Here is a 23,987-nt window from a genome sequence, read left to right as displayed (position 1 = left end):
GAGTTGCTGCAGGAAAGCGGCTCTGTAGGATCTGTAGGTGTACGTGACCACTCTTATTTAGCAAGAATAAGTTTGGCTTTGGTTCTTTAAGTCCTTAATTATACAAAGACCATGTCTTCCCTGACCCCAGAGGGTAGATGAAGTTAGCCAGCGCACTGCTGGCTAATTATCATCGGGGGATATTGGAGGCAGAGTGTTAAACTTGGAATTCTCTGTGTAGCTCATGTTGAGTATGTCATCAAAAACTTGTTTGATACGATTTTTGGGGAGTGGGGGCAATCTGGCTTACACTTAAATTGGATATAATGTAACCTATTGCTTAAGATTTAAAATCTTATGTACAAAGAGGAAGAGGTTGTGTTACACTTGCATATAGTCAACAAAAGAAAAAGCATGTGACTAGCAAACGATTTGATTCAAGATTGTATTTTAGAGTTAGTAAATCTCACAGTTCAAAGTATATTACAGAGGTTGATCTTGGTAATGAAAGGTTTTGCCATGAATTAAATTACCCAGCCACGTATCATCCTACTTCTTACATTTCTTCATTTCTGTGAATCCAGTTCCTGCAGTCTACCTCTCAGTTCTTTATCTGAAAAACATCAATACCTCCTGTAAATATTTCATGGCTTTGCTTCCCTTCGGTGTTTTTCACTCTCTTCCCTTGCTTACCCTTGCTTTTCCTCTTCTCATTCCTTCTGCTCCTCTTCTGTCTCCCTACCCCTTCGCCTGCACTTCTTTCTCCACCACCCCCTCTCTTCCCCTTCCTCTGCCTTTCCCTATCCTCCTACTCCCCTCCTCCTTCCTTTTCTTCTTTTTCCTCCTTTTTAACCCCATTTTCTTGGAACTGCCAATAATCTCAGAATGAGTCTCTTAACGTGGTTTTAAAGGAAATCATTGTTATAGTGACATTTAGCAGAGATTTTAAAGCAACTATGATCAGACCAAAAGGTCTCTTAAAAAATATTAATGGTGTTAAAATAACTCTTTTGAAGATTAGAGGCAATCATTAGCAAGTCTGGTAGATGTACACTTCCTCATACTGTTGTCAATTTGGCTGCTACATAATCACACTGAAGCTTTACAGTAAGGCTTTCTCTGGGGACTATGGGACTATGTTATATGTAGGATCCTATTATATCAATAGATAAATTCAGAGGACTTTTCACAATGAATGCCTTAGTAAGGTCTGTTATGTTATGGAACTAAATTTTGAGCTCAACAAGAGCATATTCTTTTTGTTTATATACTCTTTCACATTCTTAGCTATTCACCAACATTCCCAAAGTAACTGAGGAAGGTTCATTTTTATAGATACTTAAAAATCACAAATGTGTTTTAAAATTAATTAATATGTGTGTACGTATATATGCTATGCATGTGTGTGTCTATCATACCTGTCCAGAATAAGCAAATCCACAGACACAGAAAGTAGATTAGTTGGAGGGTAGGAGGAAAGAGAAATAGAGAATGACTGCTAATGGATGCAGGATTTCTTTAGTGGGTGATGAAAATGTTCTGAAATTAGTGATGATAGTTGCACAAACAATTCTGTGAATATTCTAAAACCACTGAATTGTAGACTTTTAATGGGTGAATCTTTTGGTATATGAATTATAGCTCAATAGAGTTGTTATTTTTTTAGAAAGTCAGTTCTGTGAAAAATGCCATTGGTAATTTGTTAGGGATTGCATTGAATCTGTAGATTGCAGATTGCCTTGGGTAGTATGGTCATTTTAACAATATTGATTCTTCCAATCCAAGAATATCTTTTCATTTGTTTGTGTCCTCTTCAGTTTCTTTCATCATTGTTTTACAGTTTTCAGTGTACAGGTCTTTTGCATCCTTAGGTAGGTTTATTCCTAGATATTTTATTCTTTTTGATGTGATGGTAAATTTGATTGTTTAATTTTCTCTTTCTGATAGTTCATTGCTAGTGTATAGAAATGAAACAGATTTCTGTGTATTAATTTTGTGTCCTGCAACTTTACCAAATTCACTGATGAGCTCTAGTAGTTTTCTGGTGGCATCTTTTGGATTTTCTGTGTATAGTATCATGTCATCTGCAAACAGTGACAGTTGTACTTCTTCCTTTCCAGTTGGATTTCTTTTATTTGTTTTTCTTCTCTGATTGCCGGGGCTAGGACTTCCAAAACTATGTTGAATAGAAGTGGCAAGAGTGGGCATCCTTGTCTTGTTCCTGATCTTAGAGGGAATGCTTTCAGCTTTTCACCTTTCAGTATGATGTTAGCTGTGGGTTTGTCATATGTGGCCTTTATTATGTTGAGGTATGTTACCTCTACGCCCACTTTCTGAAGAGTTTTTTGTTCATCATAAATGGATGCTGAATTTTATCAAAAGCTTTTTCTGCATTACCCACTCATTTACAGTCAATTAATTTATGACCAAGGAGGCAAGAATATACAATGGAGAAAAGACAGTCTCTTCAATAAGTGGTGCTGGGAAAACTGGACAGCTACATGTAAAAGAATGAAATTAGAACATTCTTTAACACCATATAGAGAAGTAAACTCCAAATGGATTAAAGACCTAATGTAAAATTGGATACTATAAAACTCCTAGAGGAAAACATAGGCAGAACACTCTGACATAAATTGCAGCAATATTTTTTTGGATCTGTCTTCTAGAGTAATGGAAACAAAAGCAAAATAAACAAATGGGACTTAAACTTAAATGGTTTTGCACAGCAAAGAAAACCATAAGAAAAATGAAAAGACAACCTATGGAATGGGAGAAAATATTTGCAAATGATGCGACTGACAAGGGATTAATTTCCAAAATATACAAACACCTCATACAGCTCAATATCAAAAAATGGGCAGGAAACAAACAGCCCAATCAAAAAATGGACAGGAGACCTAAGTAGACATTTCTCCAAAGAAGACGTCCAGATGGCCAACAGGCACATGAAAAGGTGCTCCATCAACATTGCTAATTATTACAGAAATGTGAATCAAAACCACAATGAAGTATCACCTCACACTGGTCAGAATGGCCATCATCAAAAAGTCTACAGATAATAAATGCTGGAGAGGGTATGGAGAAAAAGGGACCCTCCTCCACTGTTGGTGGGAATGTAAATTGATACAGCCACTATGGAGAACAGTATGGAGGTTCCTTAAATAACTAAAAATAAAGTGAACCATATGAACCAGCTATTTCACTCCTGGGCATATATCCAGAAAAGATGAAACTGTAATTGGAAAAGATACATGCACCCCTATGTTCATAGCAGCACTATTCACAGTAGCCAAGACATGGAAACAACCTAAATGTCCATTGACAGAGGAATGGATAAAGAAGATGTTGTGTGTATATATATATATATATATATATATATATATATATATATATAGGTAACATGGAATATTACTCAGCCATGAAAAAGAATGAAATAATGCCATTTGAAGCAACATAGATGGACCTAGAGATTATCATACTAAGTGAAGTAAGTCAGACAGAGAAAGACAAGTATAGTATGATATAACTTATATGTGGAATCTAAAAGAATGATACAAATGAACTTATTTGCAAAACAAATAGACTCACAGGCATAGAAAACAAACTTGTGGTTACCAAAGGGGACAGGGTAGGGGTGATAAATTAGGAGTTTGGGATTAACAGATACACACTACTATAATAAAATAGATAAACAACAAGAACCGACTGTATAGCACAGGAAACTATGTTCCATATCTTGTAATAACCTATAATGGAAAAGAATCTGAAAAAGAATATATATATGTGTGTGTGTATATATATATATATATATATCTGAATCACTTTGCTGTACACCTGAAACTAACATAACATTGTAAATCAAGTATACTTCAATCAAATTAAAAAAAAAAAAAAAAAAGCCAGGGTCATACCTGTAAGGTTTGGTAGAATGGGAAAAAATTAAAATCACAAGTTTATATCTGAAAAACCAATAATTTTTGAAAAGGAGAGTGGCTATATTAACTTTGAATCCTAATAATTTCACTTAAATTAATTATAATAATACGAGTCCTACTCTGTAAGATTAGCTGTGCCTTAGTCACACAAATTCTTGTGTCTGACCCTAAAATCTATACTTCAGCATATTATTCATTTGAATAATATTACTTGATATTTTGTCTTTCAGTTTCTTCAAATATAAAACAACTTTTTAAGAGGTCTGCTAATTACAAGCTGTCGATAAACATAGGTAATTCAGCATTTAAAAAAAACAGTTATAGAAAGATACATACTTTGAGGGAGGTGGAGATAGCAATGAACCGGGGAAGATTATTTTGGGAAAGGAGCTGTTCTTGTGGGGGGGTTTTGTTTGTTTTGGTTTTGTTTTTTAAATATATCAACTTAGGAATTTCTAGTTTTTCAAAGTGGTGGAAAGTTAGGTTTTAATATGTATAATTGTACTATCTGTTCTGATTGATGATCCAAGGACAGTCTTTTCCCCCCCTTGTTGTATAATACATTTGAGAGGTTAATAACCATTGCCAATTATGGCAAGCAAGACCAAGAAGTGTAGTAGGAAGACTTTCCTGAACCTGAGGAGAATTAGATAAGGTGATTCTGTACTCCTTCCTGGTTTCCTCATCTATTTTCTTCCCAGGTAGACCCTTCTGTAGAAGGCTATTATGGAAGTTTGTTGTGTTGCAAAATGGCAGAGAGAAACTGCTCTCCTACAACCCTAGTTCTTTACTAGTTGCCTAAGAGACCCCGTTGTCTCCATCCTTAACTTCTAGAAACCTCAGAGGCCCAGTGGTGGGGAGCACTCATGCCCTTGGCCTCTTTCTTTCCAGCCACACTTGATTCTTCTTTTCTGGTGGGTGGTGGCAGAATGGGGTCTACAGGCAGAAATTCAGGCCTCCCACCTCTGTCAGATGTGGAAGGAAAGTGAGGTCTCAAATATGAGCCTTGGTCTCTGCAGCAGGTAATCAGGACTCAACCAGTTCACTTCAGGTGGGGTGGGGGGTGTTACAGTACAAGATCTCTTAGGATCTGGGGCATATTTTGGAGGAGTTTTGAGGGGAGATTGGAAGAGAGACGAGCATAAGACGGTGCTATGTGAGAGAAGGAGATGGAAAGGTGGAGTTGTGGGGAAAGGCTTCGGCAGTGTTGGTGAGGGCAACCTGTCATAGTGTTTAAAGAATAAGAGCAAAGAGGTGGAGTTATTTGGAATTAACTTTTCTTTTTTAATTGGGGTATAGTTGCTTTGGAATTAACTTTTATTGACTGAACTGTAGTTCTTTTGAGAGGAGAGACAATGATGTGATAAGCACTTTAGGGAAAAGGTCCTTGGTTTTTATAAAATTATCAAAGATTAAGAATCTAATTTTCATGAAATATTTTAATGGAGCCTATATTTAATACTTTGATAAATCAAAAGCAGTTCTACACCAGTAAAAATGTTGGGGAATGCTATTTTAGTTGTCACATATTACTGTGGTCATATTTACTAATGCCTATTGCATAATTCTCTCAACTTGACCTTTTCAATTTTATTTCACAACTGAGGTGCAAAGAAATGAGTTTTTATTATCTTTAGAGGTGATGAGTGCCTCAAAATGTAGTGATGACTGGACTCACAAAAGCATGGGAAGTCTAAATAAAAATGACCCACAATAAGCTTTTATTCAGTGTTTATATGTTTGCTGCATTTTGAAGTTCCTCAGTAGTATTCTGCATTATAATCTGTTTGGAAATGTGTATCTACTGTGATATTATGGAAATTCAGCATTGGTCTTATTGGGGCTTGGCAAGAGATACAGATACGGTTAAGATACAGTGTTGCACATGTACAAAACTAGTGTGATGCCCTCTGACTAGGGATATTAAGCACACCCTCATGGAAGAGGTACATTTGAACTACTGGAGGATGTTCCATTGGAGACAACAGCGTAAGTAAGACATGGAAACAGAGGTGTGAGTGTTCAGGGGTGATATCTGAAGGTCTAGTCTAGAATGTGTAGAATGACTAGACTGACATAGATGGCATATCTATTATACTTGTAATAGATAAAGCTTGAATGGTAGGTTGGGTTCTTTTATTGGAGGACTTTACTTGTAAGGATTAAATATGACTAATTTATTATGCAATATGTGGACAATTAAAATTTTTGAGGTGGAGAATAGCATGGTCAGGGTTTTAAGTGAAGGCGAGTGAATTTGGAAGCAGGTGGACGAGCTGGAGAGCTGTTAGAAGATGAATGCTGGAGACTAGGCAGGAGCTACTGTTGGTTTGAACTAGGTTTGTCATTAGGAATAGAAAGAACATTATGTAGGTAGAATCTACAAAATTTGCTGCTTAATGGGATGAGAAAAAGGGAGGTTACCCTGATACTGTAGCTTCAATTATTAAGAAATGTATTTTTCTTTCATGCATTCATTCAGCATTTATCAAACTCGGTGGTGGTCTTAACAGACAAGGAATTCAGCAGGAGAAGGAACTAATTTTAGAGTCTGGATGATAAATTGGGTTTTAGTTGTGTTGAACTTGTAGTGCTAATAAGATAGCTCTTAGAAGATATTTGAAATTTGGTTCTGGAATTCAAGAAAGTGTGAAACTAGCGATGAGAGCTAGCATTCTGTTAATGGTACTAAACTCATTGTTAATGTATAGAGAAAAATCAAAGTGCTATATGCTCAGGGGCCACCTTGGTAGATCAGATAATATCAGCATGATGATGTGGGAATTTTTGTTTAATCAAATTTGCCCGAAGTCCTTTTCATAGTTGTTATTTTTTTTTGCAGTCAGTATTTTTTTAACCAAACAGTATAATCACAAATGTGTAGTAAAGGCTTAATATATGACCTCCTTAACTTTTTGTTTGATTTAACGTTTAAGTAGCAAGCTATTGGTAAAATAAAGCAATATTTCCTTTTAAAAAGGAATGTAAGAAAGGCATTTAAGCAGATCGACCTCTGTTTAGGTCCAATATTACCTTATTGTGTAGTGGTTAATTTACCATAAAACTGTCTTAAGCATTCACTGTAAAGAAATACCATTTCATTTCAACTTTACATTACTTAGTGAATAGAAAAGGTCATTTGGAGGTAATGAATATATTAATTTTCACTAAAAACTTCTAGAGGTTGCTAGAATTTTCACAATGTATTGTATTATACTCTTTTCACAATTTACACATACTTCAATTTTCTTTCCCCTTCTAGTAGAAAAACACTTGTCTCTGTGTTTTCTAATAGAAAAACACTTTGCACTTGTGTTAAACCTATCAGTGGACACCATTGCAGTGTTCAGTAGCTGAAGACTCATACAAATTATAACCCCCTCTTTAAAAAAAATCAACAGGTTAAAATACCACTTGCATATTGTTCAGATTTCATCAGCTTCTTCATCACTGAAGTTAGTTGGCATTTGTGCAAACAGTGAAATAAAGAGGTTGGCATTTATGATTACTGAACAAAAGGTATCAAATATCGAAAAATTTCTGACTTGGTACACTTAATGTAATTTTCTTTGTGGTGTTATAGGTTAACAGTTAGGGAGTGTCACTCACTTTTTTTTTTTTTAGTATTTGGAGGAATGCATCTGTCAAGGGGAAATTTTTATCAAGCACTCATTTTCTGACTTGCAAATAATTCTTTGTTTTAAGCAGTAGAGGCTAACAGTGTGCTTCTCAGACTTTAGCATGCATAATAATTGCCTGGAGAGTTTAGTGAAACAGATTCTAGAGTCCCGCTCTGTAGGTTTGAGACGGGGCCATCTTCTAACGAACTCTCAGATAATGCTGATGCTGCAAATCTGATGACCGCATTTTGAGTTGCGCTGAGCTGACACAATGTGACAGTCACTCCAGAGTTAGGAATTTTGAAAGCACTTGGATTTACTCTATGGAGAAAATCTAAAGTCAAAATAAAATGTTTTATATTGAACAACCCATTGCCATAAAATCTCAGCTAGTCAGAATTAAGAGTCCATAATTAAAATATTAGTTATCAATTAGATAGTCAGTTAGGAAGTAGATAGCACATACCAATTCTGTTAAAAAATTATTTTCTGTATATCTTTTGTAGTGTCATGAGTGATCCTTTATTTTTGTATCAAGACAGTTTCTTAATCTTTTGTTTGTGTTCATTTTTCTCATCCTCAATGAGTGGCTTGGGGATTTGAAAACCATAGGTCTATATAATTGAATAGTTTTCCCCACATGTGAGGCAGTTACATAGACCATAAAGTTGTGAGTGTCAAGTCAATTAAGAATAGTAAAATAGCACTTTGCTAAAACTTTGGAGATAGACAGCTTTGTCCTATTATAATAAAGAATCACAGAGAGATACTCTCTCAGTATTTTTAGTATTGTGACATATTTATCATTTTAATTTTGAATGTACTTTAGTCCTGTACTCAGCAACACTAAACTTTTTTAAATGTTTTAAAGTTTTTGGAGGTTGGCATATGTACTTGAAAGTAAATAAAACTATATTTCCATAAACTAGGCTGTAATTCAAACTTTTCACTAATTCATATCTGTCTTTTCATTAGTTTTCTATGTTTTTATTTTACTTTTCTGTTTAATATTGAAAGAAATTTCTCATTTTTCCTTTATGGCTTAGAAAGATTCATTAAATTCCTTTTAAAACATTTAGACATGTTTGAAGGTATTTTTCTATGAGACATGGTCAACATACACTGAAAAATGCATGGATATTAAGTGTTCAGTTTAGTGAAATTTGATACCATGTTGCTACCACCCCAAACAAGATACAGAACATTTGTTTTTCCAGAAAATTCTCTAATGTCCCTTTCTAGTTAATTTATATCCCCTATACCCTGTTCCAACCTGGAAACCAATGTTTAACTTTTATCACTATAGTCATCCCTAGGTATTCTTGGGGGATTGGTTCAGGACATCCTGAGGTTACCAAAAGCCAAGGATGTTCAAGTCCTTTATATAGAATGGCATATCCAGAGATATGGAGGGCCAACTGTATAGATTTAATTTTGCCTGAATTTGGATTTCATATCAGTGTAATCATATACTATGTACCCTTTGTTCTTGCTTCTTTTGCTCAACATAATATTTAATTAATTAATTAATTTCGGCCACACCAGGACATGTGAGATCTTAGTTCCCCAACAAGGGATTGAACCCATGCCCCCTACAGCAGAAACGTGGAATCTTAACCACTGGACCACCAGGGAAGTCCCAACATAATGTTTTAGATATTCATCTGTGTTATTATTGAGTGTATCATAGTTTTTTTCTTTTATGTTGTTGAATAGTATTCCCCTATGGATATACTATAGTTTATCCATTCTCCTATTGATAGACATTTATGGTTCCAGGTTGTGGTTGTTATGAATAAGAGTGTTAGTACATTCTTTGATAAGTCTTTTTGTGGACATACATTTTTATGTTTTATTTCTCTTAGGTAACTATCCAGAAGTGGATTTGCTTGACCACAGAGTAGATATGTGTGTTTGTTTATAACAAATTGCCAAATTGTTTCCTGCCAGCAACATATGAGTGTTGCAGTTATTCCATATTCTCATCAGCATTTAGTGTCATCAGTCTTTTTTTTTAAAATAAATTTATTTATTTATGTATTTATTTATTTATTTTTGGCTGCCTTGGGTCTTCTTTGCTGCACGCGGGCTTTCTCTAGTTGCGGCGAGCGGGGGCCACTCTTCGTTGCGGTGCGCGGGCTTCTCGTTGCGGTGGCTTCTCTTGTTGCGGAGCACGGGTTCTAGGCGTGCGGGCTTCAGTAGTTGTGGCACTCGGGCTTGGTAGTTGTGGCACGTGGCTCTAGAGCACAGGCTCAGTAGTTGTGGCGCACGGGCTTAGCTGCTCCGTGGCATGTGGGATCTTCCCGGACCAGGGCTTGAACCCATGTCCCCTGCATTGGCAGGTGGATTCTTAACCACTGCACCACCAGGGAAGTCCCCATTAGTCTTTTTTATTTGAGCTATTCTATTAGGTGTTTAAAAGTATCTCGTGATTTTAATTTACATTTTCCTGATAACTAATGAAAAGGTTTGAATGTACATTCGTGTGTAATTGTCTATTCATGTCTTCTTTTGAAAAACGTCTGTTCAAGTTTTTCCCCCTGACTTTTAATTAGTATGTCTTTTTACCATCGATTTATAGGATTTTTGTTTGTTTGTTTGTTTATTCTGGATACAAGTCCTCTGTTAGATAATTATTTAGCCAGTATTTTTTTCACAGACTGTGGCTTGTCTGTTTACTTTCTTAATGGTATCTTTGATGAGCAGAAAATTTTAAAATTTGATGAAGTTCAGTTTATCTATTTTGTTTCATTATAGTTTGTGCTTTTTGTCAAAGCAGTCCCTGCCAAGGGACAAAGATATTCTCTTGTGTTTCCTTCTAGAAGCTTTATGGTTCTGTGTTTTACATTTATATCTATGATTCATCTTGAATTAATTTTTGTGTATGTAATGAGATTGGGATTGAGGTTAATTTTTTTCCACATGGACATCCAGTTGTTTCAACATCATTTGTTCTAGATTGTCCTTTCCCAATTGAAAGCTGCCTTGGCACCTTTGTTGAAAATCAAGTGACTGTATACATATGGTCTAGTTCTAGACTCTTCTGTTCCACTGTCTATTTGTATATATTTATGCCAGTACTACAGTCTTGATTACCATAGCTTTATATTAAGTCATGAAATCATTTAAGTCCTTCAACTTTGTACTTTTTGAAGATTCTTTTGCCTGTTCTAGAGCCTTTGTTTTTCCATGTAAATATTATAATCATCTTGTCTACTCCTTCAAAGTGGCTCACTGGAATTCTATAGGAATTGCATAAAATTTTTGTATCAGTTTAGGAAAAATGGACATGATCTTCCCATCATGAACATATTATTTCTTTCCATTTATTTCCCTTTTTTTGCCCTTGAGGCTATTGTAATTGGTAATTTCTTAAACTTTAATTTTCCAATTATTTGTTGAAAGATTTGCTGATTTCTTAGTTTTGAGTTCCTTGCTTCTAGGTGACTTAAGTTCTTCCAATTCCAGCAAAATGCATTTCAGTTTAGTACTGGTAGCAAATAGAAGTTAAAATAAATGAACTTTGCAACATTGATTTTAGTACATACCTATTCTGTTAATTAAGAGTATCAGTATTTTCTGTATTTGATTGGTGAGTGTTTTCCTCAGAACTCCCTGCTGTTGGTATGATTTAGCTGCCATTTTTCTAAAGTAAGGAAGCGCATGCTATCTTTTTGTGGCTGTTTCTGGCTCCTCAGTTAGTAAGCCAGCCCCTGGAACACAGGATGCTATAGATTTTCTGTCTTTCATTTGGTCATTGAGTGAATGAAGTAGGAATAGCTTTGGGCTCTCAACAGTGGGAAAGTTTGGCTAGTGGGATTCAAAGTAAAGAAGAGCAAAGAATAAGCCTTGACGGGCCTTGCTGGTGGTGCAGTGGATAAGAATCCTCCTGCCAATGCAGGGGACACGGGTTCAAGCCCTGGTCCGGGAAGATCCCACGTGCCGTGGAGCATCTAAGCCCATGTGCCACAACTACTGAGCCTGCACACCTAGAGCCCGTGCTCTGCAACAAGAGAAGTCACTGCAATGAGAAGCCCGTGCTGCAACGAAGAGTAGCCCCCGCTCGCTGCAACTAGGGAAAGCCTGCACGGAGCAATGAAGACCCAACACAGACAAAAAAAAAAAAAAAAAAAAACCTTAAAAAATAAAATAAAATAAGCCTTGACAACAGAGGAAAATGACTGTGGTCCTTGTGGTGCTAGTGAATGCTTGAGCCTACCTCTCATGGGAGGGCTCCAATATAGAAATAGTAGGAAAAAATTAACATTCATTGGGATCAGAAAGTCTTGGAACCTAGTATTAGAGGCTTGATTTTTGTGCGCAATAAAGAATCTTTGCAGATTTTAAGTTAAGAATGTGCATAATGGACTTCCCTGGTGGCACAGTGGTTAAGAATCCATCTGCCAATGCAGGGGTCACGGGTTGGAGCCCTGGTCTGGGAAGATCCCACATGCCGTGGAGCAAGTAAGCCCGTGTGCCACAACTACTGAGCCTGTGCTCCAGAGCCCGTGAGCCACAACTACTGAGCCCTTGTGCCACAACTACTGAAGCCCGCACGCCTAGAGCCCATGCTCTGCAACAAGAGAAGCCACCACAGTGAGAAGCCTGCGCACCTCAACGAAGAGTAGCCCCGCCTCACTGCAACTAGAGAAAGCCTGTGTGCAGCAATGAAGACCCAACTCAGCCAAAAATAAATAAATTAAATAAATAAATTAAATTTATATATATATAAAATGTACATAATAATGACACCATTTTATTAATAGACCTTTAATTGAAATATCTTTAGAAGTTGTTGTGTCTGTTATATTCTAGTTTTAAACCGTAGATGTATTTAGATTGTGTATAATTTCTTGTGGCCGCTGAAATAAATTACCACAGACTTGGTGGCTTAAAACAACAGAAATTTATTCTTTCACAGTTCTGGAGGCTAGAAGTCCAAAATCAGTATAACTGGGCCAAAATCAAAGTATTGGCTGGGCCACCATTCCTCTAGAGGCTCTAGGGGGAGAGTCCATTCCTTGTCTCTTTTAGCATCTCGTGGCTGCCAGCATTCCTTGGCTTATGGTCTCATCACTCCAGTCTTTAAGGCCAGTACTTAAAAGCTCTCTGCACAGTCTTCACATCTCCTTCCCCTCTGTGTGTCACATCTCCCTCTGTCTCTTTCTTATAAAAATTCTTTGATTATATTTAGGACCCACCTGGACAGTTCAGTATAATCTTACCAATCTTTAACTTAATTCACGTCTGCAAAGACCCCTTTTCCAAATGAGGTAACATTTACAGGAACTAGGGATTAGGACCTGATATTTTTGGGGGCTGTTATCTGCCTACCGCAGAATATTATCTTTTTTAGACCTTCATTTTGTTCTGGAACTTGCTGTCAAAGCAGATTGGACTGAGGCTTTTGGTACCCCAAATGACATACTTATTTTCTTGCTATAACTTCCATTTTTTAATTAAAACCTATATCACAGCATAAAATTTATTGCATTCTGTTAGCACAACAGAATAGATCTAAAAGCCTCAGATGGTGAATTACTTACTTAAAATAATAGGAAAATACCAAATTAGGGAAAATGATTGAATTGTGCTTTGACTACCATAGAACTGATACATGACTCAAAATTTAGTGATAGCTTTTAGTTTTGGGCAGTCAGGAACTAATTCTTGGTTTTGTAGGGCTTTCTTGGTCTGGTTGGTGTATAATTAGTCCAGTGTGTTCTGTTCCTTGTACCAACCACTACTGGTTTCTGTAGTGGCCTATTAGAAATTACCTATCTTCTAGTCTGTACTTCTGTGATACAGCTGTTAGATTAGAATGATTTCTCTAGGGCCTTGCTCAATGTTTGCGGCATACTGAGATTGCGTTTTCACGTGTAAGTATTGATACATCCATCTTAAATGCATACTAGTGGTGTATTTGAGCATGTTGCATGAAATAACATTGATTCATACCAAACTTGTTATACAGAACTTCTTCACATAGTGTTAGAAGAAGGGTTAGGTAGAGAACTTAAGATAGCCTACTCTATTTTGGCTTTGGTACATTACTTAATATCCTAGCTTTAAGGATTGCTTAAACCTCAGTATGGGAATAACTTTCATGAGCATCATTCGATAAATCATGGCCTAAAAAAGATGAAACAATAAAGCCTAAGTTTCCTTTTCTTCAGTCGTCATATTAATTAGCTTAAATATTTAAATATTAATAGCTGATAGATTTGGGCATAGGAGGAGAAGAAGAGAAATAGTTTCCCAGAGGGAAAATGGAAGCCTGATTCTCTTTGTTTGCCCTATAATCTTTCTCCCAGCATACATGATGTTCATTAGTTCTTCTGGGCAACCAAATATAACAATAGCCTTTGCTCTGCTAGTGAGGATCACCAGCAGTGTGGGGAAAGTTCAGCATGAAAACAAATGTAAGAAAGATTTCCTAATGAATTAATTTGTATTCAAATGTTTTATTGAGTTCTTCAAAATTGTTTCTTACAAATCTGCCCTAAAATAACCATTTTTCAATACAAATTTGTGTTTGGGGATTTTTAACTTTAAAATCTTCAGGGCTGAGCCAGAAGATGAGAAGTGTTTTAATTTAAAGTAATAATTGTATAATTTCGAAAGAAAAGCTGGTAGTCCATTGTTATGATATCTACAGCCAAGCATATTGTATAAGGAGAGCTTCATACTCTGTAGAGTTTGTACTCTTCCTCTGTCAGGTCCTGCTTGTCTGCATGTACCTATTTCTGTTTGTGTTAGTCATCCTCTCTGGGTAAATTGTCCATGAGACCAGTGATTCCATCAGCAGATTATCCAGAAAATGCTGTCTTTGCACATTGTGACAGATCATGTCACTGGTGGATTTATAGCTACTCCAGTGCTCTAATTAACCTGGCAGTTGTCTCCGGTGCCCAACACTGTTGTCTCGTTGCTTGGCATCTTAGTTTTCATCTTCTCATTACCTTCTCTCTTAACTAAAGCTCAGATTTAGAGGGTTTTTTTTAACCTAAACCTCCCCCCCCGACCCTCTCTACTCATCACCCTGCCCCCCTTGTTTTTGATTGGCAGTATCATCCAGATAAACAAAGTACAGATGTACCAGCAGGAACAGTGGAGGAATGTATACAGAAGTTCATCGAAGTTGATCAGGCATGGAAAATTCTAGGGAATGAAGAGACAAAAAAAGAGTATGACCTGCAGCGGCATGGTAGGTACTTGTGGTGAGGAGCCCCAGCACGTTGGCAGCTCTGTGAAGCACAGTCTGCAGCCATTTCTGGGGGACGCTTTCCAGCATTTGCACCAAGTTGTTATTGCCTCCTTTACTCCTTCCCTCCGTCACTGTTTTTAATTATGCCCTATTCTTAGTAGTGATTACTGTGTATCCATTGAGAAGTCAGCAAAACTACTAGCATGTGGCTTCTTGTGAAGCCATGAAAGCTACTTTTTATAACTAATGAAAAATGCTTAATTACACATTCCTAATAAATATGTTTTTTATGTTTAAAAACTTCTTTTTATTAATTTAAATTATGTACTGATTAAAATTTTCATTGAGTACTTTTAAGACTATATACTGTATAAATGACAATCTATAGGAAGATACTATAAAGGATAACATCTTAAAGCACTCTTTGCTGTCTCTAAACTTGTTTTAGGCTAGGTTTTCATGATTATCTCCTGGATAAACTATATTCCTTGTAAGATTGCTATAAATGATATCTTAGGAATGCATATTTCCTAAGCAATTTTAAAAGTCATTTCTTTTATGCATTTTAGAAAATAGCTTCTTAAAACAGTGACAAGCTCTTGTGAGAAAGAAAGGGACAAATATAGGTCAGGTTTGTCACACATGGACTGCAGTTACACGAAGTGATAGGCTGTCTTTCAGCACTGGCCTTGGGATAGGAGTCCCTCAGCCTTCTATCTGAACCTTCAATATGCACCCTACATGCTAATGGGGGGAGTCAATAATCAGCCACAGCCTGTGGGGAAAACACTCAATTGCACTCTGCCATAGCGCACCAGGCTCAGCATTGACTCACATGTGTTGATAAAAGCTCACTGTCTCTGTACTTGATTATTGAATCTCCTCCCATGCCCTGCACCAGTACACGATCAAACCTAACAAAATGATTGTAAGGCTCCTACTACTAAGGTTATGAAAATTTGATTTGAGAAATAAGGCTTTATTTCTAAGATACAACATTATAGGTTAAAGCCAACAATATATATAGAATATCCATATCTATTTTCAGAGGGAGTTGTATCAATAAAATTAAGTCTTTCTTACAGTTAGTGTGTGACTCCTTTGTGGAAAGACTTCATAAGCAATTTGCTTATGTACTGGAGTATTAGTTTTTAATAGTCACTTTCATAATACTAATCATCTCTAAAGCCCTTCTACTTTTTTAAGACTGATGAACTTATCAGTACTTTTTAAAAAATGTTAAGAAACCAATAAATATACCTTTGCAATGAATTTGGATTAATTTTCAAATATGGCTTGAATATTGGGTCCTCCTCCTATTTGGTGCATTTATGTGCGTCTTTCCAATGTTGTATTTCTTCTGTAAATTCTTGTACTTCCGGCAAAAGAATGTAGAGGTGGTTTCATTTGAGGATGAATTCTATCCATAGATACATCTTTTTGACCTTGCTTCACATGGTAAAATTTCTGTGAAAGTGTAGAAATTAATAAACATGGATATATTGTATGTGAGAAGTTACCTATGTTTCTAAAGTGACCAAGTTCTACTGTAGATGACAGTCTCTCATGGTGCTTTGCACGTCTTTACCAGTCTTTATTCTGGGGTGCCGATTTGCTTAAGGTGAGGATAATCCACAAAACTGTATCTTAAGGAGTGTAGGGTGTGTACTTGCACTGTCGCTCTGCATTTTTGCCACTCCACAGCTTGGTATTATTAAGAACTTATCAGTGAAACTGACTAGAAATCTACTGTCGACAGAGAAAAGAGGTAGGGAGAGATGAGGAATCAAAAAATATTCTCCCTTGCTAGGGTATTGGGTGGGTAAGACCAGAAATGGGAGAAATAGGAAGCAGGGTTAAAAGTGAGCAGTAGAATTACATGAAGGAGGTTTAAGAGATGTTAGAAGAATAACCAGCATCTTCAAGCCTTTCTCATTGCCTTTGAGAAGTCTTTGGATATGTGGATTTCTTTTGAGCTTTGAATCCTTGGTTTGGAGGTTTTAATGGAAGGAGCTCTAGCCTATTGCATCTCAGGAGATTCGTGTAACTCATTGATGAGGTCACAACAAAGTTTAGACAAACCAAATACAGTGAGATTGGGCTTGATTCATGATTCTGATAAATAGGCAGATCTTCTGGGAATTTATATGATGTCTGTCTGCTTTGCATGTTTTTCAGGCGGGTGAGCTTTTCTAGAAGGACAGTAGAAATACAAATTTTCATGACATTTTAGTACCTCAGATCTAAATATTTCCTTCATTACCAGAGGCTCCAAATAGTGAGAATGCTTTGTTTCAGTTTTAAATTGAGATTGGCTTGCTGTTTAGATAGGGAATAGAAGTTTCTTATCCAGATACAACTTGCTGGTTTTAAGCCTTTCATACTAGAGCTATTTCAAAAATCTCATAATAAACCTGGTTTTGTATTGTCATTTCTCTTGATTACCGACATTAATTTTTCCTTCTTTACCCATCTTCAATAAGTGGCTCCTCGAAAGAAGGAAATGAACTTGAACATGTAACACTGAGGATTTAGATTTGATAGAAGGAAAAACTTTGAGAGTGATAATTTGTTGAAGACCAGGATAGGTTACCAAGAGAGAGAGAAGTTGTTATAACCAGGTCAAAGCACTCTTTTTTTCTGGGTCACCCCCTGGGGACATGGAAATAGCTTTGTTATACAGAACCCTTTTTGCATGTGGTGATAGTTCATTGTAGAACTTTCTTTTCATGGTGTGTGCTTTAAATATGTTTGTTTCCTGCCCTGCATTAACGTATAGTATAAAATAAGTTTGTGTTCTATATACTTGGGAAGGAGGCAGGAGATGTTTTATTGGCGGATGTTGAACACTTTCTCATATTTCACAGCTCAAAGTTGGTGCTCTTTTGTAAGGAAAGCCTCATAGTATTACCTACAACCATTTATTTCTGTAAAAGATCGTTTAAAGGAGCCCTTGAAATCCATATTTTTTGCTTCACAAAAGAAATTATCAAAAGAAATAGTCTAGGATAGGTGACCTAAAGTAAAGTACCTGTGTTTTTTCTCCCTCATTTACACTTCTGTATTCTTGGTTGACATTTTAGGGCAGTGTTGGCCAGGCTCATTAGAAAAGCAAACCTAATAAAAGATTAGTAATATTCAGTTCCCAGATATTATACATTTTGAAAGCAGTGTTAACTAGTGAATTTAATCAGTTAGTTCCAGTTGGACATATTTACCTTATTGTTTTTAAGGATGCTTCCAAAGACTGCTTCCCAGGTTCCCTTGAAAGGCATGTAGTTATTCAAGGTTAGGCTTTGCACTTCATACAACCAGATGAACACTTTGGAAAATCTTTTTAGGATTTATAAAATGTTCGTATGAATAATATCTGTTGAATAGATTTTTGTGCCTTTATAATTCTTGTGGGGAGTTTTCTCATATATTAAGCACATTTAAAAACACGTCAGAAGTATATCATGAAAAGAATAGGGATCGTGATTCAATAGCTTTGTAGTGTGAGTCACACAGATCTCTGATGTCTCGGTGGCTGTGTGGAGTGACACAGCTTATGAGTTAGGTTACTTCACTGTGATCTGAAGAGGAACAGACCTTCAAATGAAGTCAGTCAAATTAAATTATGTTGTAAAAAAAATAAGTGGATTGTGTCTGGAGTCCTTGGTGGTATATTGTTTTATATTAAGATGTACCTTGTTTCTCTGTTAGTGAATTAGTTTGGTGATGTGGAGCCTTCATGCTGCACAATTGGCCAAGTGCTTGGCTACCCAAGACAGCTGGGCTCTGAAGAGGATTGAGCCAAACGTTGTAAAGTTAGTGTCTTTACTTAAAGCTAATCAGCTATACTCTCCTTACCTAGATACAAAAGGTCGTTGCAGTTGTTGTATTATACAGTTCACTCCATCCCTTTATTAGGATAAATATTTGAGAATGGGAGATAAATAAGTAAATCTTGGACCAGATGAGGAACGTACCTTTAAACCCCACCAACATTTATGTGTCAGAGAACTGAATCAACATGTAATTTCTTAAATTTAAAATAAAAGTACTTGCTGAAAAGCAAGTTAACACTAAGACTGATTAACTCCATAAGAAGCGAATTAATACTTTTAAATGTAGATAATACGAATTTGGGTTAACTGTTTGGAATAATGACTTAAGGCCAGTGGATGTTTGTGTAAATTATGTGCTAAAACTGACCCTTATAAGATACTTGTATTAGTCAGATTAGGGTTTCCATTTATGGTCATATCAGTTTTTCCATTTGATTTTAGGAATTTGAAAATTGGCTATAAAAATGTGCTTCAGGTAAAACTTGAAGATAAGCATCAGGGGGCATGTTTTTTTGGTGACTTTCTGGGAAAAGTAAGTATGTGAAATGATGCAGAAAATCCATCTAGACAGTTAGGGACTTGCATTTCTTCAGAGAGGGAAGATAATATAGATAAAACTTTCTGTGAGGGTCCTCTTGCTTCATCTTCTTTGTCATAAGAAGGTGACTACTCGCATTATTTGTTACTTTTACTTGAATACAAATAACTGCCTTTGCAATGACAATGTATTTTAAGATCATTTCTCAATGATTTTGAATAAAAATTTGGCTAGTTTCAAATAATGCTATAGAAACCTATGGGCAAGATTATAGTTATAATCCTGTAATACTTGGACATAATTGGAAGTTTTGATTTAATAACAGAGAAAATGTAGGATTTTAGGAAGTTTGTGTCTCCGTCTTTAACCTCTTTCCTAATTTCTACTCGGGTACTTGACCTGACTGAAATCAATGGGTTCAAAACCAAGACTGGGTCCACCTTTCTCACTGCTTGTTTTTAACCCTCAGACTTGAAACCTTTCTTTCATATTACACTCTGATTACTTCTAGTTTGCTCAGTATATAGCCAATGAATTAAAAATGAGTGTTGGCATTTCTTCTTTAATGTGTTCTTTTTTTTCCTCTAAGTGATCTTTTTATTCTCAAAGCTACCACAATAGACCATACCCAGATTATAACATAGACTCAGGTTACTTCCACAGCTGCTAATTGGCCTTCTCCCACAGTCATTTACATTTTGATTGGTCTAGCTTTCTTTATTCTTACTCTTGTTTAAGAACTTATATAACTACCCACTCCCTAACACAACATTTACCCATTCACATGGAATTTAAATGGGACAGAAGCTCTTAAGTTTGTCCCTGATTACTTCTTCCAGCCTTATCACCAGTCACAAACCTAATGTGAATCTTCTCCCCATTCATTTAGGGGTTCCCAAACACATCTGCTTATACTGTTTGTTGTTACTCAGAATACCCTCGCATTCTGATTCTTCACAGCTTATTCTTTGTTCAAGTTCCAACTCTAGTCCTCCTAGCTCCACCCCCCACAAAAGAAAGCCTTCCCTGACTTTCTAATCTACTGTCATTATGTCTAACTTCTGAATTTAATCCATAAATTATTTTGATTTTTTTTTCCCCATCTTTCAGTTCTGTTTGATACTTTGGAAGGACTAAATAATAATATGGACTATGGCTTTGATAATAATAGATCAATTTTAATGTGACTGACAGTAGTAAAGTACATCAAACTTCTTAACACTGTTACAAATCCAGACAAGGTGAAGAGTTGCTGCCGTCCTACACTGTGGTACTTGAGGCTCCCCCCATTCCCCGCCCCCCAACCATGCAATAATTGAGTCACTTTCCTGTGGTCTGTTATAGACAGGTCAACACAAACAGTTAAAATAGCAGCTATTTGTTGAGCACTAGAACTATGGCAATTGTCTTTTAATCATTGCTTACCAACCTTGTAAGGAAGATATTAATATCTGTTTTCCAGAAAAGGAGTCTGAGGCCCAGAGGGTTTAAGTAATTTGACTAAGGGCACATAGCTAGTAATTGATAAGAGGGGAAACTCAAAGCCATTCTCTGACTCTTAATCACTGTGCTGGGCTGCCAAGTTTTGAACAGGTGTGTACAACCTACTATTTTAGTTCCAGGTAGTCAGGAATGAGGCATATTTGAGGGTCAGAGTGAGAGGCCAGGCTTACTTCTGCTACTGTATTCTGCCTTTCTGTAGTGAAACACGGAATTCAATTTCCGGGTTTCATCTGGTACCTTTCATGAGCCCTGGGTTTCTGTTCAGCTTATGAAAGAACCGTAGTTCTTCAAGTCCATAATTAAGCTCCAAGTTTGTAGTTTTTCTTCAATATGGAAAGCCTTGCAGTTGTGACTCTTTAATTTCATCTGGGAAAGAATTATAGAGCTTTATGATTTAATGAATAGGTTTCAAGTTAAACGTTGCCTGATTCTGAATCTCTTATCAAGGTAGAGACTGTTCTAAGAACATAGACTATTAAGGACAAGGAACTGATTTCCTTCAAGTTATTTCCTATATGAAAGATTTAATCATGTATACTGAAATGATTTTTAAGAAGGAGGTGATTGTTTAAAATTAAATTACTTGGTTTTAAAGCAGCAAGATACTAATTTAGACCTAAAGGAAAATACTGCAATTTGCTTTTAACACACATAGATGACTTCTGTAAGTTTGAAATAAACTTTGTTTTGAATGGCATAAAAATAAATACAATGCACTAACTGCTAAATGAGAGCGTTCTGGGGACTTGGTCACTTGAGTAACACACAGCATTGCCACTCTTGAATAGTAGGGACAGAGTTGCAGATAGACTAGATCTTTTGGCCAGTAGTGGGTTGAATGAGACTTTTAGATATCTCATCCATAAAGAATAAAGTTTAATTCCTCTTCTCGGTGGCTTTTTGTTGCTGTTATTTATTTATTTTTACTTATTTATTTGAATTGTAGCTACAGTTCGAAAAGGTTTCCTGGGATTAGGAAGTGTAATTATATAGGCAGCAAACAAAGAGCTGTTTTAGAAATTTTACTGTCATTAGGAGGAAGTTTTAAAAGACTGGAATTCCATTGTCTGGTAAGAAGTAAGGAATATTTATTGATTCCCAAATGGAGCTGAAAAAAACCTTTCCTCTTTTAGAAAGTTGTGAATGACCCAGCGAGAGCTCTAGTAAGCTTTACTGAACCAAGCTGCTAATAGTTATTTAATGTTATTCTTCAGTGTGAAAGAATCTCCGTAGATTTTCCTTTTAATCTCTTTGAATTGCAGGCTCATAAACCTCTCTGATGAGTCCTGCCAGTGTTTTCTTAGATCCCACTGTTGAGACAATGGAGCCACAGAATTCTTTCACTTCTTGTTGTCAGACAAATCCAATAGAACACAAGGTCAGAAGGGCCTATACTTCTAAAGGTTGAAAGATTCTTTTTCAAGTAACCACATAAATTATTTGATTTTATCATTATATTGGTTGGGAATCTCTCTTTAACGATAGTGCATTGCTTTCCACATGTAAGTAAATCTGGAAGTTTTTCTTGTCTCCATATTTGCTTAAGCTTGTGAGAACAGTACAGGTTGTGCACAGACCTTAACATTCCTAGATATCTTAGAAAAAGCTGAACCCATTCACTTCAAAAGAATTCGGAATCATGTAGTGACATTGGACTCAAGATGGAGTTCACCAAATGCCAGGCAGTGCTCTTCTTTCCAAAGGGCTGTTTTTTGGGTTTTTTTAAAAAATTACTACCATTCTGTAGCTAAGATTCCAGATTCAAATCTTAGATCTGCTTATTTAATTAAATCACTTTCTAAGTCAGTTTCTGTTTTCTCATGATTTTTAGTACTGTCCTATTAAGGAGAACTTTAAGATAGGGTTTACATTTTCAGATGCCTATTACAGTATTATAATGAGCAAAAATATTTATAATATGTAAAACTCAAAAGAAAACGAACTTATGTCTTTTGCAGATGCAGTGCCTGATTAGTAGATAATAATCAAAGCTAATTACAGGGTTCCTGTGAGTTACTTTAAGGGCTAGGGAGGAATTAAGTTTTCTAATTATATCTACAGTGGTGGACAAGCAGAGATCATTGTTTAAAAAGAAAAAAAAGAAACATTGATTAGTTTGTGCTCCTTCCTTGTAATGGTAGTGGGGGGGGCGGGGAGTTGCTGTTGCCCCATTCGCTGGACACCTGCCTCTCAACAAAAGATGGTGGTCTCCTCCCTGCCCCCCGCCCCCACCCCCCGCATTTAGATTCACCTTTTCCTTGTGAGTACCCTCTCTGCTCATCATACAGTTCTCCAGGGATCCAATTTTCCCCTGACTTAATCACCCTCAGCCTTTTTCAGAAGTTGTTAGATTATGGTCCTTTCAAAGGATACACACTTTCTTACGGAGCTCTTTACTTCGTTCCCCTGACTTTTCTTTCCTTATTTCTATTTAAAAATATAGCCATTAGAGTTTCAACACTATACCTAAACCTTTTTATTGAAGTATAGCATACATACAGAGGAATGCACCGATCCTAAGTGTACAGCCTGATGGATTTTCACAGTAAACACACCCATCTAACTAACCAGCACCCCAGCAGGCCCCTGTAACTTCTTGCAGTCACTACTCACTCTCCCACGCCCAACATCACAGGATAGTTTTGCCTGTTACATTTCACACAATGGGGAAATCATACAGTACGCAGGTATCCTCCGCTTTTCAAAAATTTGCTTTACTCCACTTCGCTTTCATGAAAGACCTACATTAGTACCTGCTTTCACTTAATGGAAAGAAATCCTAAGTGGATGTTCACCTTTATGAAAAGAGGTGAAAAGTGAAAACAGTGGTCAGCATTTGCTTTGCGGTGAGCCCCAAGCGGCCAGAGTGGCACTGCCAGCCTCTCTCCCTGGGAACTACGTTCAGCATCAAGCCACCATAGCTTTGAACTGTGTCTGTGAGCATCTGTGCTTTATCCTGAATTATTTTGTGCATCCGTTATCAAGATATGTCTTGAGGTAATTTCTTCTTTGCTTTACCTATTTTGGCTTACAAAAGGTTTCATAGGAAAGCTCTACTTTCAGATAGCAGGGGAAGCCTCTGTCCGCTCTTGTGTCAGATACTGACTTTTAAAACCAGTATCCCCACAAAACTTGGACTGTGTGCATATAGTATTGAATAATCAGGTCAATATGTAGATGTTTAGATAGGCACAGAACAGGAGAATATTTTAATATACTCCTTGTAACTCTGACCTTGGGTAAAGTACTAACCATTTTTATGTTCTATTTTCTTTCCCTTTTACCATGAGATATGGTCTAAACTGATCTTTCAACTAAGAAGTAGTTAGCTACAATAAAGTTCCTGTACAGAAAGAGGAAAAAAGTAATAAA

At 36.5% G+C, this 23,987-nt stretch overlaps 1 protein-coding gene across 3 annotated transcripts in view; it reads left to right on the top strand.

Annotated features, from left to right (window-relative positions):
- Positions 1 to 23,987, top strand: part of DNAJC24 (DnaJ heat shock protein family (Hsp40) member C24) — a 63,191-nt gene that overhangs the window by 27,295 nt on the left and 11,909 nt on the right. For all 3 annotated transcript variants that reach the window (XM_082343906.1, XM_082343908.1, XM_082343907.1), the window contains exon 3: positions 14,606 to 14,744. In XM_082343906.1, coding sequence (XP_082200032.1) covers positions 14,606 to 14,744 — 139 coding nt within the window. The remainder of the gene's footprint in view (positions 1 to 14,605; positions 14,745 to 23,987) is intronic.

Source organism: Balaenoptera borealis, assembly GCF_965194805.1.
Source record: "Balaenoptera borealis genome assembly, chromosome: 11".
Lineage (NCBI taxonomy): Eukaryota > Metazoa > Chordata > Mammalia > Artiodactyla > Balaenopteridae > Balaenoptera > Balaenoptera borealis.
Note: the sequence above shows the minus strand (reverse complement) of the source record. Positions and strands in the feature narration are given on the sequence as shown.